A 12,319-nucleotide genomic window follows, 5' to 3' on the forward strand; every position below is an offset into this window, starting at 1 on the left:
AGATATTAGTAGATAGATACTTTAATTATTCCTTAAAAAATACCAGAAGTGTATCCATGCTAAATTTTCTGCACTGTCCAATAAAATCTGACAGACCTAAGGTATTCTTTTATGAACAACTGCATAACTATTTGCTTGATAGTGTAATTCTAAAGCAAAATTCCATCACCAAAATATTGTTTTCCCAGTATATGATAATACAGAACTATTTTTAATTTGCTGTTTTCCTTGCTGCTTCCAAATAACTATAGTTAAATGTGAAAGTCAAATATATTTTATGTTCCTAAGTAGTTTGGTTCTATTACAAGTTCTCGATTTACAGGTTGTATACAATAATATTCAGTTATTCCATGGAAAGAACAGAAACTGAAACTACTTAAGACTCCTCGTAACCTCTGATCATTCAAGCTATCAGGAGAAATTCCAAAAGAGAAATTAAAATTTTTATTAATCTCAGGCAAAAATATAAGGTTTAATGAAAATCCGTAATAATCTGGGTTAGCTACCACCCTCCTCTGCAATGCTGCTACGGGCATAGCTATACCATAGAAAAATGTAACATCAGTGAGAGATGCCATACAAGAGAAAAAATCCCTAAATAATTTACAGTATCTGATACAAGGCTGCACTAGAAAACACAGACTGATAAATGAAAAAAAAAAACCTACAGAGAATAAACAAGAGGGACTTACTACCATGAGCATGGAAAATTAATACACCCAAGTATGAAGCACTGCTCCATGTTGAATGGGATGTGGAGCCACAGAGCTTCAAGGACTCCTGCGAGAAGGGCTGTGTTACCGCCTGCAGCACAGAGAGTTTCCCCACCTCCACAGCCACTGAGCTCTGTTGGGGATATCAGTGACAAGCAACAAAACAGACCTCATGAGCTTAGCTCCCTGACGTTCAAAACATGACTCACTAACTCACAAGTGGTTTATTACAGAAATAAACGCACTTGTGGCCTGTAGAGCACAAACTTTAAAAAGCTTCACAAAAAACAAAACTCAGCTTCTTTTTGTGTTATCTACTATTAATAAAGCTTTGTGAGCCCTGCAGAGGTTGCTTTAGGAATGCTCTCTAAAGAAATGTGGGGAGATAGATGCCCATATCCCAAAGAACCACAAATTATTAATTATTATAATAATAATGTAAGCTGTTTTACCTCCTAGTTATGAACCAAATAGTCCTGTCAAATACAAGCTAAGGACAACAGTGAATAACACCCTCAAATTAGTTATTTTCACTCCCTGTTCTTCGTTCCTTAGTCAAACAAAATCAGCTCAGCAAAAACATTTGGAAAAGGAAATAAATATTATTTAAACTGAAGAAAAAGTTGAGCTTTACACCTCAGCAATTTCAAAGTAATATTAAATAACTTGGAAACCCTACTATTGCACAATACAACCTCCATGAAGAATGGCAGACACCATTTGGGTAGATCTTTTTATTGTGACAGGGATTTAATGTGCCACTGTCCTCAACTTTCTTTTTAACAAGGTTATTTAATTTACGATTTGGAGGTAAAAAAAAACAAAACAGTTTGCAGTGTTGTCGTTAGGATAATCAATAATACTCTGTTGACCAGAAAGTGGACATCTGTCATGTGGGACCCCAGTATACATTAACTCTGTCATTCTTTTGATCTAAGAATAACTTCTGGAGGTGTTTCATATCCCTAATAAGAGTAAAGCCATTGTAAAATCTTGGTTACTAAGAAATAGTAGACTATACAATGTAAAAAGCACTTGGAACCTGTCTTTACCCTTTGTTGCTAGGCTATAAGCCACACTGCATCACCACTGACTTATGGTAACAAAATTTGCAAATATAATCAAAGAAAAACATTTATCAGAGAGTTAGGAGAGAAATAGATCTTCTCCCATTAAATAGTTTCAGGAATCTTAACGTTGTAGAAAAGGTTGCATCCTGTCCTGAATTGACAGGATGACTTACACTTACTAGGCTTTATCAAGATAATATTTTAAAAGTTATTATTGACTTTAAATTGCTCAATTTTTAAATTGCTTAATTAGAAGTTTTTAATTAAAATTGCTTATTAGAAGCAACGATTAAGTAATTAAAAGTTAAATTGCTTAATTTAGACTTTTAAATTGTTTAATTTTGAGGTTGAAAATCATGGGAACATAACATGAAAGACAGAAGTATCTCTGTTTTAATGTCAGTGGCCTATAGTAAAAGGACTGATGTTAAAGTCCTATTTAGCTTGACAATAATCCATTGACCTATTCACAGCAATATTACTTATTAAAAGTGGAACAAAAAAAGAAAGCAGAATCATTCAGCGTTCCATTGAATTGTTCATTGCCAATAGCAACAGAAGAGTGCTGCAGAAATGCAGTGATCCTTATATGCTTACATGCTTTTTTTAAAAAAAGAAAACCCCAAACATCCTAATCCCCCAAATTCTCCAGTCCAAAAGAAAAACTTTTTCCTTCACAAATTACTACTACACAGTTCTCCTTGGGAGCTTCTTTACTTCTATGTCTTTGGGGGCAGATGGAGGGGACCGATGACAGCAGCGTATTAATGACAGCAGTGGTAAAAATTCAGGGCTTCAATTAAAAGTGAAGGCCCAGCAGAGTGACCACACAAGAATAATTACTTGGAGAGTAAACTTTGTGAAGTTTTGAGGAACCAAGTTCAGCAGTACGGAACGAACACTGACCCTGCTGCTGCTGTTTCAGCTGCGCAGGATCCATCCCACCCCATTCTTTCATGCTACACAGATCATGCACTTGATTTTGGCACCCCATCAAAGGCAACTCCTCTAATAAGAGGAACAGAACTAGGCATTGATGAGTAAGCACCAAAATGAGGCTAAAAGCAAAGCAGAATGGAAATCAGACAAGTCTCAAAATCCCAGTCAGTAGTTCATGGCTCACCTGATCCAGATCAGCATCAAAATGTCATTGCTGATCAAGAAGAGAAAACATTGGTACCAAAATCATCCCATAATTCTGCATCCTTTTTTTACCATTCTGACTGCAAATCAACTGCTTAATATCAGCCTTTATTCACCTCTGTCCATCTCTTGTATTCTTCTGCTGTGGTAGCAGAATTAAAGATACTGACACAGAGCACAACAGAAACCTCTGTTCCAGCTCCTATTTTTGTTGAAACACTGGCTGCAATTATTCCCTGATCTTTTAGTCATACACTCCGCATTCAGAGCTCCAGTACGACATGGGCATCCCCTGATCCTGGTGAGCTGGCCACCCATAGAAGAGGTGATGAACTTCTTATAGATCTCCTAGATTCTAGAGAAGATAGAAAAGGAGAAAGCTTGACCAGGATCATGGTAGGATTGGTCCTGGTGATGGTGACCTCTCTTTCTGTTTGCTTGTCCTGTCACACCTCTAGGCAGAACACCACCAGCCAGAGTCCATGAATTTGCTGGACGCGTTCAAGGACCAGAGAATGCTGTGGGTATACTCTCTGTGATGCCACCCTCTGCCTCCCTGTTTCATTTTTTGGCCATTACTACTCCTCTTCCTCTTTCTCATTTGTTGCCTTCCACGACATTTCATTTTCCTCTACTCTCCTCTTTGTCTTTCAAGGAGGTGAAGCAGGAAGGGAGCAGAAGGGGTCAGTGGCTGTTCCTAGTGCAGAATGCGGGTACAAGCAGCAGCCAGCAGCGGTAGGAGGGAGAACCATAATCACGAGCCATCAGTGGTGCCCAGAGCTACACGACCAGGAGCTCAAGCTGTGCCATGCCTTCCATCTTACCCCACAGAAGGAGGAGAGGAACACCATTGTACTGTTGCAGACACCATACTAGACCAAGGCAATGCACTACAAGGGTTTGTCTTACAGGTGACAAGTTACGTACTTCAAGCAGCACTTCTTTGGAAAATAAATCCTCTGCCCTCATGCAGGCAAAACCTAAATTTCCCTCCTTGTTTTGGCTCCAGCAATACCTCCACAAGTGCAACTGCTCCAGACAGACACACAAAAGATTTCTGGAGGAAATAACCTAAATAGAAAATTATTAATGCTGTAAAGTCTTACATTCAGAGGGTTTTGTAACAGGTCAACTTGAGCAGCTGGAGGGTTTTCATCATACTGATATTTTGTAATTTTCTTTTCGTGAAAAGCAAAATTTCATAAATAAATGCTGCAGTTTATCTCTTGTTATATAAGGGGGAAAAAAAGGTATTTTAAATAGCTGCAAGAAACTCTTTTCATATTACTCAAAGTAAATGGTTAGAAAGCCACTTACCCCCAGTTGCCACAGTAATTTCACGTAGAAAATGGCCATAAAATGGAAAATCGAAGGACAGATTCACTCTCTGAAAGCAACAACACCAGAAAATAAAATAGATATTGTGAAGAAATGTAAGAGAAAACAAAATGAACAGTCCTCCACTTCAAACATCTGTTTCATTGCTTTTTATTTTTCACTGGGGCCTTGCTATTCTTAATTTGGAATTGTCAATAGCTAACTGGAAACAATTCTGTGCAGCACTTAAACACCTGATAGCAGTAGATCTTCATAATTGAAGACTTTAGAAAATAAATAAAAAAAAATCAGACATTATTAATTTCATTCTTATGAAAGAATTATAAATATTTTTAGAGTTTTTCCATTAAAAAAAGAGTTTATTTCACCTCTTTCTTAAAAGGCACCATCAATATTTAAGGCCTTAGCAATATCTAAATTTTACATGATGCCCACTCCCCTGGCTGTGGGTGGTTTGCTCCTCTGCCAAATGCTCCTTCAGATTCAAGTGCTCTCCCTGAGCTGGTCACTGGAAGGCAATTCTTCCATCAAACCCATGTGACACCATTTCCCACACCTGTCTACACTGTTAACTACAAGCTGAAATGATTTATAAAGAGATATTCAACAGAACTAACAAACTCTACTTAAGGTACTTACTACAAAATAAAAAAGGAAGAAAAATCTTTTCCCCCAGTCAGCCTACAAGGTTACTATCCTCTATCAGCTGAATTCATAGCAGAGAACTGTAATTTCAAGAACAGACTCTTCTCCTCGTGAAAGCTCTCCATAGAGCACCTTCAAATCCAAACTATTTTTCCCTCTCTGCCTATGGCTCTCTCCCATCTATTCCACTCCTTTTCCAAAGCTCACGGATTATTGTGGCCACCCATAACCATCACTCAATGTGCTACCTGGTTACAGTCTGGACAAATCAGTATTCGTGACAGAAAGGAGTGCTGCAATCCCAGTAAGGTCTTTTCATTGTTTAAATGTAATACCTCATAAAAACCCCATCACTTCCACAATGGCCCAAAGTCCAAATAGGAACTGCATATGCAGCCCATTATTATTGTTATTTAAGAGGAATAGTACAATAAAAATTGCTGTGAAGACTGTTTGTGGGTGACTGTCCCTCAACCCTAACTTCTGATGTCTCCATTTAAGAAAGGGCAGCCGTTCGTACATTTTAAAAAAGAAAAAAAAAAAAGGGGGAGAGCACATTTTGTCTTTATTTTTCCTACCATTATTTCTATCCTAGGTTTATTATTTTCAGATTATATCTGAGTATTTGTTCTCTCAGGAAAAAAATTATTTACATCCAACAGAAGTGTTTAAAGACTTATTTAGCATGAAATTAACAGCTGAAGATTTACAGTAACTTTAAATTAGATTTTCTTTTCACTTAAGTGGAAGACAGAATTTTGACAGGATTTATTAGCACTTTTTTGGTTTGTTTTTAATTAGAATGCAAAATCCATTTGCATTGTGTTAATTGGACTGAGTAGGTTCTAATGACCTTTTCTGTATATATATATATAAATATGGATATATAACTGAACATTTCTAATCAAAATGGCATATGCAAAAGATAGCTCATAAATTAACTTAAATTATTTTTTCTATGTTCTAAAGTTTTTACTGCTGAGGTGTGTGCTATATTTATGTACGCACTTCATTTAAATTATGTCCTTGTTCTACAAAACACTTAAAAACTTCAATTTTCTGACCAAACCTTCCCTCTTTCCTTTATACAGCATTGTTCTTTTTACCTATTAGCATTAACTTTCTGAATAACACAATAAGCGTTAAAGTACTCGAAAGACAACTGTGCCCCATTAAGTCTTCTAAATGCCTATAATTAGCATAAAGATGTTTGCAATAAAGATGTTTGATCCTTTCACAACTCAAGCCAGATACAGATCTCCTATTAACTTCAATCAAAAAGTGATGCCTTAAATTCTGAAAATGTAAAAAAGTTTAATATAGGCAATTGTTTAACGTAACACTGTAATAAAGAACCAACAAAACTTAAGGAATGTTTTAAAGTAATATTGTAACAGCCCCTAGACATAAATGTGTTTTTACTTTTGCTGCTAGGAAGCACATGCCATTTTTCAGAAAGAATATCAGAATTTTCAACCCACTGGAATAAAAGTATTTTCTCCATACATAAATGGTAGAATGGACTGACAGGAAAGAGAATTGAGTTTCACAAGTATGAGGTGATCCTGTATCTAGTTCAGAGTTTGAGTAATCAACTGTTAGATAGCTAATCTAAACACACTGAGCATCAAAGCCACACCTAAAATTTTATTACACATTAAGATGATGGTGGCAATGTACTGAAAAAAATCACTATTAGTGACATAAATTCAGTAGTGCTAGATGTTTTAATTGTTCCATTAATATTTGTGCATTGATTTCCCCAAACAATGACTATGCTGTTTATAGAGCCAAACCATCTAATGGATCCTGTCTCTATTACTTTTTCCGATAGAAGCAAAACCAGCTGGCAGCTTTCAGGAACTCCTAGGATTACATACCTCCAAATGAAGGAATTCAGTGTAAAATTGTTAGCATTCAAAGAATCCCTATTAGAAAAATTCATTAATACTTAGCATATAGTAATTTAACTCCTTGTTCTACTGTCAAATTGGAGAATTATCTTTAGAAATTATCACCACATAAGTCACTAAGTCACAGAAAAATGTTCAAATTGCCCTTTTAAAAAGAGTAATGGTGAAATTTATCTCTGTGGAAGAGAAGGGAAGAGATTGCTGCGTAGTTATGTATGATCTACTCAGAATATATGACTCTACAGTTGTTATACATTATAGAGAACACATCTCTTATTTGAATAACCCTGTTGTGTAGTACACATGGGTGTTGCTTGCTCGGACGCATACAAGAAATCAATTATACGCCCATAAATAAGATATAAAGCCTTACAGGGTGACTCACTGATACTTTTTCATCCTTCAGCAGGGACATAAATCTTTGAAAAAGTAGTCTTTAAAACAGCATTTAGACAGGGCTGCAGCCACTTGAGTTCACAGTCCAAGATATTTGAGTAACTATGAAAGGAGATGGATATCAGTGTGCTAAACTGGGACCACAGCCTTCTGCCACAACTGGCAGAAAGGCAAACTGGGCATCTGACATTCAGCAGAAAAGCCTTTGGGGCGAAACAGTTGAAGCCCTTATTCTGTCAGGCTCCCCTCTGCCATGCTGAATGGTCCTCCACACTGATCCCAAACCCAGACCAAAAGCATTGTTTCAATTTTAACCTCTGGTTCAAAACTTCAACAAAATGTCCCCTTTGGAATTGACATTTTTAGGTGTATAATCTCAAGGATCCAACTGGAAACAGAAGTGCTTAGAACAAAGCTCTGGAAGGGTGTCATCTTCACTAATTATTAGACAAAAGGTTAAAATTTCTCGAAGGAATTTCACTAATGTTTAGGTCCCAAGCCTCATAAATTACTTTCATTAGGGAAAGACATTTTACCTTATATAGGTATTTTTAATTTCTTTATTACACTTTTTTGCATGTTTCCATTCTCTCCCTCAACACAGAGCACCAGGATCCCAGATGAAGAAGGCAAGGGTGACAATACAGGTTCCCACTTTTAGGTGCCCTTGAGGTTTTTTTCTCATTAGAAACAATTTTTCTTAAGAAAATAGCTGATACAGTGTTTTATCAAATCTACCCCAAATATACACAGCTGCCTGAACCCTCTGCATTTGCATTATCCCTGACTCCCTACAGTCATTTTGGCTATGAGGAAAGTTTTTTATATATTGGACTCTCTGTTAGTCACCTGTAGTGGATTTATCACCCCACTCGGTTTTTTGTGTTCTGGGCTAAATACCACAGTATTTCTTCTCGCTGCCTCTTACATTCCTCTGAGCCAGTCACCTGGCTGGTGCCAGGGAGATAACAGATAAACGGGGAGAAAAGATGAATTCAGCTTGGTTTTTCTCTCAGCTTTAAATCTGTTAAACACAACTGTATCTTTAAAAACCCTACAACTTTTAAATAAGGCATTAACTCGATTTTGTTTTTAAACTGGCAAAACCCAAGGACTTTTTGTTTGAGCTGAGTTGGCAAATGGATGAAACAAGAATCTCATGAACCACAATTCTGAGTTGTAATTTTCTGTATTTAATTTGTGTTAATACTGGCTTTTCTATGTATGCCATTTCCAGCCACAGATCAGATCTGAGAATACAATCTATAAATCATGTAACATTGAATTTCACTGCTAAGCATGTAAGCCCATTATTTTCATACCCATTTTACCAGGCAGCATGATTACAATAAGTTAAACAAGACTGGTATTTACACTCTGATATTTATGTGTTGAGCCCCTGAAATTGTCACGTAGTAACAGAAGTGATAGATGGGATCACATTCTCATGACTTTTATCAGTTCTCCCAAAAGAAGTGTGACACCTTGTACAAAATGGAAGTGCAAACACAGATATACTCCATGGGAGACTTAAACGTCAGCAACTTAATCTTGAACCCAGTTCTGTTGCTATTGAAGTCAACGGTAAAGTTCCTTCCAACTTCAGCAACACAACTATTTTATTGTTTGATAGTTTGTGATCCCTAGAAACAGAGGTGAATTTTAAATATATCTGTAAAGGCATCTCTGAAGGACTGTTATAGCAGGTACAAAAAGGCAACTTGGAATATCATAGTAACACTGTGCAGAGTTTCAGAGCTTAACTAGAATTCAGAAATAATGCTCTTTCAACACTAATCACAATACTTAGTAATACTACTGTGTTGGTCCCAGTGAAAAATATCCATGTCAGTTAAAGAAAAAGGTATAATAACTTACTGCTGCTTGCCGATGGGTATTGGAAAGGATCCCATGAATCTTTACTTTGTCTTTCTCCATTTGGTCTATATTGACCCACAAATCCCGGCTGGTAGAATCATACGGGCCATACGTCCTTGAAGTATAATAATTATGATCTGTATCCTCCTGAAACGGGGGAAAAAAAAAAAATCACAGCAAATACAGGTTAGAATGGAAGATGTACCTAGCATTATATAAAACTCACCCTTGAAATACTGAGTTCTGTTGCTCATGGGAGCAGCAGAAAAGACTACATTGCAAGTCAACAATGAAGAAAAAAGTACAAATTGCAGATGTGTTGCAGAAGACAGCTCTGCTCTTAACCAGAAACAGTCAGCAAGGCAGTTACCTCATGCAATCATCTTATATTATGATCATAATGTTCACTACCCCCAAATCCCAATCATACTGTTCCTGTAACTACATCAGTGAAATCTACGGCAAAATGTTTGATGCCTTTCAAGGCAAGACGGCCAGTCAGCTCCTGTAACAATGGCCGTGCTCCAACAAAGCGATAAGCAGTACTCACAGCTAACATCTTAAAAAAAAAAAAAAAAAAGTATTTTTTAACATTTCTAAACATAACTTAGTAGAATACCCTTTATAAGAACATTCAAAAAATCCCAATAGCAATCGGCTTACTATGCTATTTCACTTTACATCTCCAACAGATTGTTTTACTGTACATTTGCCACTCAGAGAGAGACAAATACATATATATTTGTGGAAGAAAACTTCCTAGTTCTCATGGTCTTTAAAATGACAGTAGTTGCTGTCATGCTCACGTCACAGCAAATTCAGAGGTAAAATACGCTAGCCCTACATGTGCCATGGGATATTGTGTTAGTGGTCCACCAAATCCTGCAGCTTGCAGATATCCAATTCCACAATCAAGTGCATGGTTGAGAAGGCAGTCTTGGCAATTGCCAAAGTCTTGGCAATGTCTGCTTATTTCAATGACAAAGTCGAGGCTCCAATACTCAAAATACTCTGTATGCCACTGAACCTCACTGGCATCAGTTTACACTTAAAATCATATACATTTAGTACATTAAAAAAGTAAAATTTTGAAATCTTATTATGTAAAGTTTAGTAAAGGTTTAAAAACCTAACTGTAGGAAATTCCAAAATTTCTGTCAAGGTCAGTACTTTCCCAAAAGATATCTAAGACAGTGAAAGAAAGAAAAAAAGTGCATGATCTGAGGTGAGAGAGAAAACACATCCCAGATTCCCAGTCTTCCTTAACTCGTTATTTCATGGTTACAACAGCTTGGGATTAGAATTTAGAATTATCCCCTGGTGACAGAGAAGTTCATCTCCTGCAGCACTTCCTACAGACAGCAAGCAGCATGGGACTACCCTCACATCATGCCATGCTGCCATCAGACCTGTCACACCCTCCTCCCCGTGACATACACAACCCATTCCTACTGATGTGGTCCTGAGCTGAAGATATACTTCTAGATGAAACTATTCATGTTCTAGGTTAAATACATTGGACTTAAATCCTGTTTCAGCTAGGTTTCATCCGACATTAACACCATTACTGGTGCATCTTATTTAAGCTGTTGCAGATATAATCAGGTTATTTTCTCCTTGACATCTTCTGTATCTTCTCAGTGACACTATTGAAGCAACTTCTAACAACTTCAGCAGCTCTAGGTTAGTCACACCAGTAAACATAATTAAAACTATACTGTCAGGAAGATGACAAAATCTAACCGTACCAAATTCTTTTCTTCTTTAATGGTCAACAGAAAAAGTTATTACTGTCATTTATACAAAGGAGGTACAGCAAATTAAATGGTTTTGACAACAAAGATATATTTTCCCAGTCTAATTTATCATTCTGACAGAATTTCCATAGAAATTAAAAATTACATTTAAGGCATCACGAAGTCTCAAGAAAAGAGCTCTGAGACAAAGAGGAAATAGTTACCAAAATAACTTGCTTTAGATTAGCATGCAATGCTTAAACTATAGTTAAAACTGTACAGAGTTTTTGCATTTCCAGTTTTTCATAACTATTAAAGCTATTCCAGTTAATTATTAGTAGCTAAGCCACTACCTCCTCAACTAGAATGTTCTAACACTAAGCCTAGTTGGTTTCTCTGTAAGAATGTTTTAAATGGTATCTCGATCCATGCTTAAAGCAGACTCATCATATATCTTGTAAATCAAACAGCTAAATAATAGTCTTCAGCTCAACAATTTTGCCAGTGTGAGAGAAATTACCCATGTATAAACAACTACCAAGTTTTGCGTTAAAAAAATCTCATTTACTGTTGTAATTCAAGTTAAATAACCTTAGATACTTCTGGAAGGAAACAAATTCATTTCTACTTGGATGACAGAAAACAGAATTCCTCTTGCTCTTGAAAAAGCTTCATAACCTTCATGCAGATTTATTTTATGCATGTACCATTAAACATTTCTCTCTCACATCCCAATTGTTTTTAATCCTATCTGTAAATTTACAATATGACTATGAAAAGGAACACATAGCTAACTGCTAACATTGGCCTGAGCAGGTTGGGAGCTCGTGCTCCAGGATCCATGCTTGTAGTCCAGGTCTCTGCCTTCATTGGTTTTAACATGCATTACCATGGAAGTGAAATGGTTGGTGTCTTCCATAAATTTCCCAGCTGTACAGAAATATTTTATTGGTAGCAATAGATATGTATGATTTTTCATTCTGACAGACCTCTTCATGGGTTTTGGTTGATTGTACCTGCTTCCTAATACATTCCATCCCCTACAGGTACTGTATGCATAAGAAGATGGAAAAATGATTCAGAAATTACACTGAATTTGCATGTAAACTGCTGAATTAAGAAAATAATTTTAATAGTTATACGACACAGTTATAGAGTTCTGCAGATAGGTAGAACTACATATAAATACAAGTATGAAGAGAAACAAACTTTACAGTATCTTTTAATGATGTAGAAAGCATGTTATCAAATGAAAGAAAATGCAGAGAAAGGAGAGAATATACCCATTACTACTTCAAGAAAATTTTTCTTTTTTCTTTGTTTTCCAGGTATTTTGGGGATATTAGAGTTATTTCCCATTGATTCTGGGGATATGAGAGTTATTTCCCATTGATTCTATAGATGTACAACCCTGTCCAAATACTACATATATATGAAATAGGAAGTACCTCTCTCCTATTGAGAAGTACAGCTTTTAAGCAAAGGAT

At 36.4% G+C, this 12,319-nt stretch overlaps 1 protein-coding gene across 1 annotated transcript in view; it reads right to left on the reverse strand.

Moving 5' to 3' along the window:
* PLXDC2 (plexin domain containing 2) overlaps positions 1-12,319 on the reverse strand; it is a 278,669-nt gene that overhangs the window by 121,696 nt on the left and 144,654 nt on the right. Inside the window, exons 3-4 of the mRNA XM_075082687.1 lie at positions 9,097-9,243; positions 4,244-4,313 (exon numbers count right to left, since the gene is read on the reverse strand). Coding sequence (XP_074938788.1) covers positions 4,244-4,313; positions 9,097-9,243 — 217 coding nt within the window. The remainder of the gene's footprint in view (positions 1-4,243; positions 4,314-9,096; positions 9,244-12,319) is intronic.

This window comes from Phalacrocorax aristotelis, chromosome 2 (assembly GCF_949628215.1).
Source record: "Phalacrocorax aristotelis chromosome 2, bGulAri2.1, whole genome shotgun sequence".
NCBI lineage: Eukaryota > Metazoa > Chordata > Aves > Suliformes > Phalacrocoracidae > Phalacrocorax > Phalacrocorax aristotelis.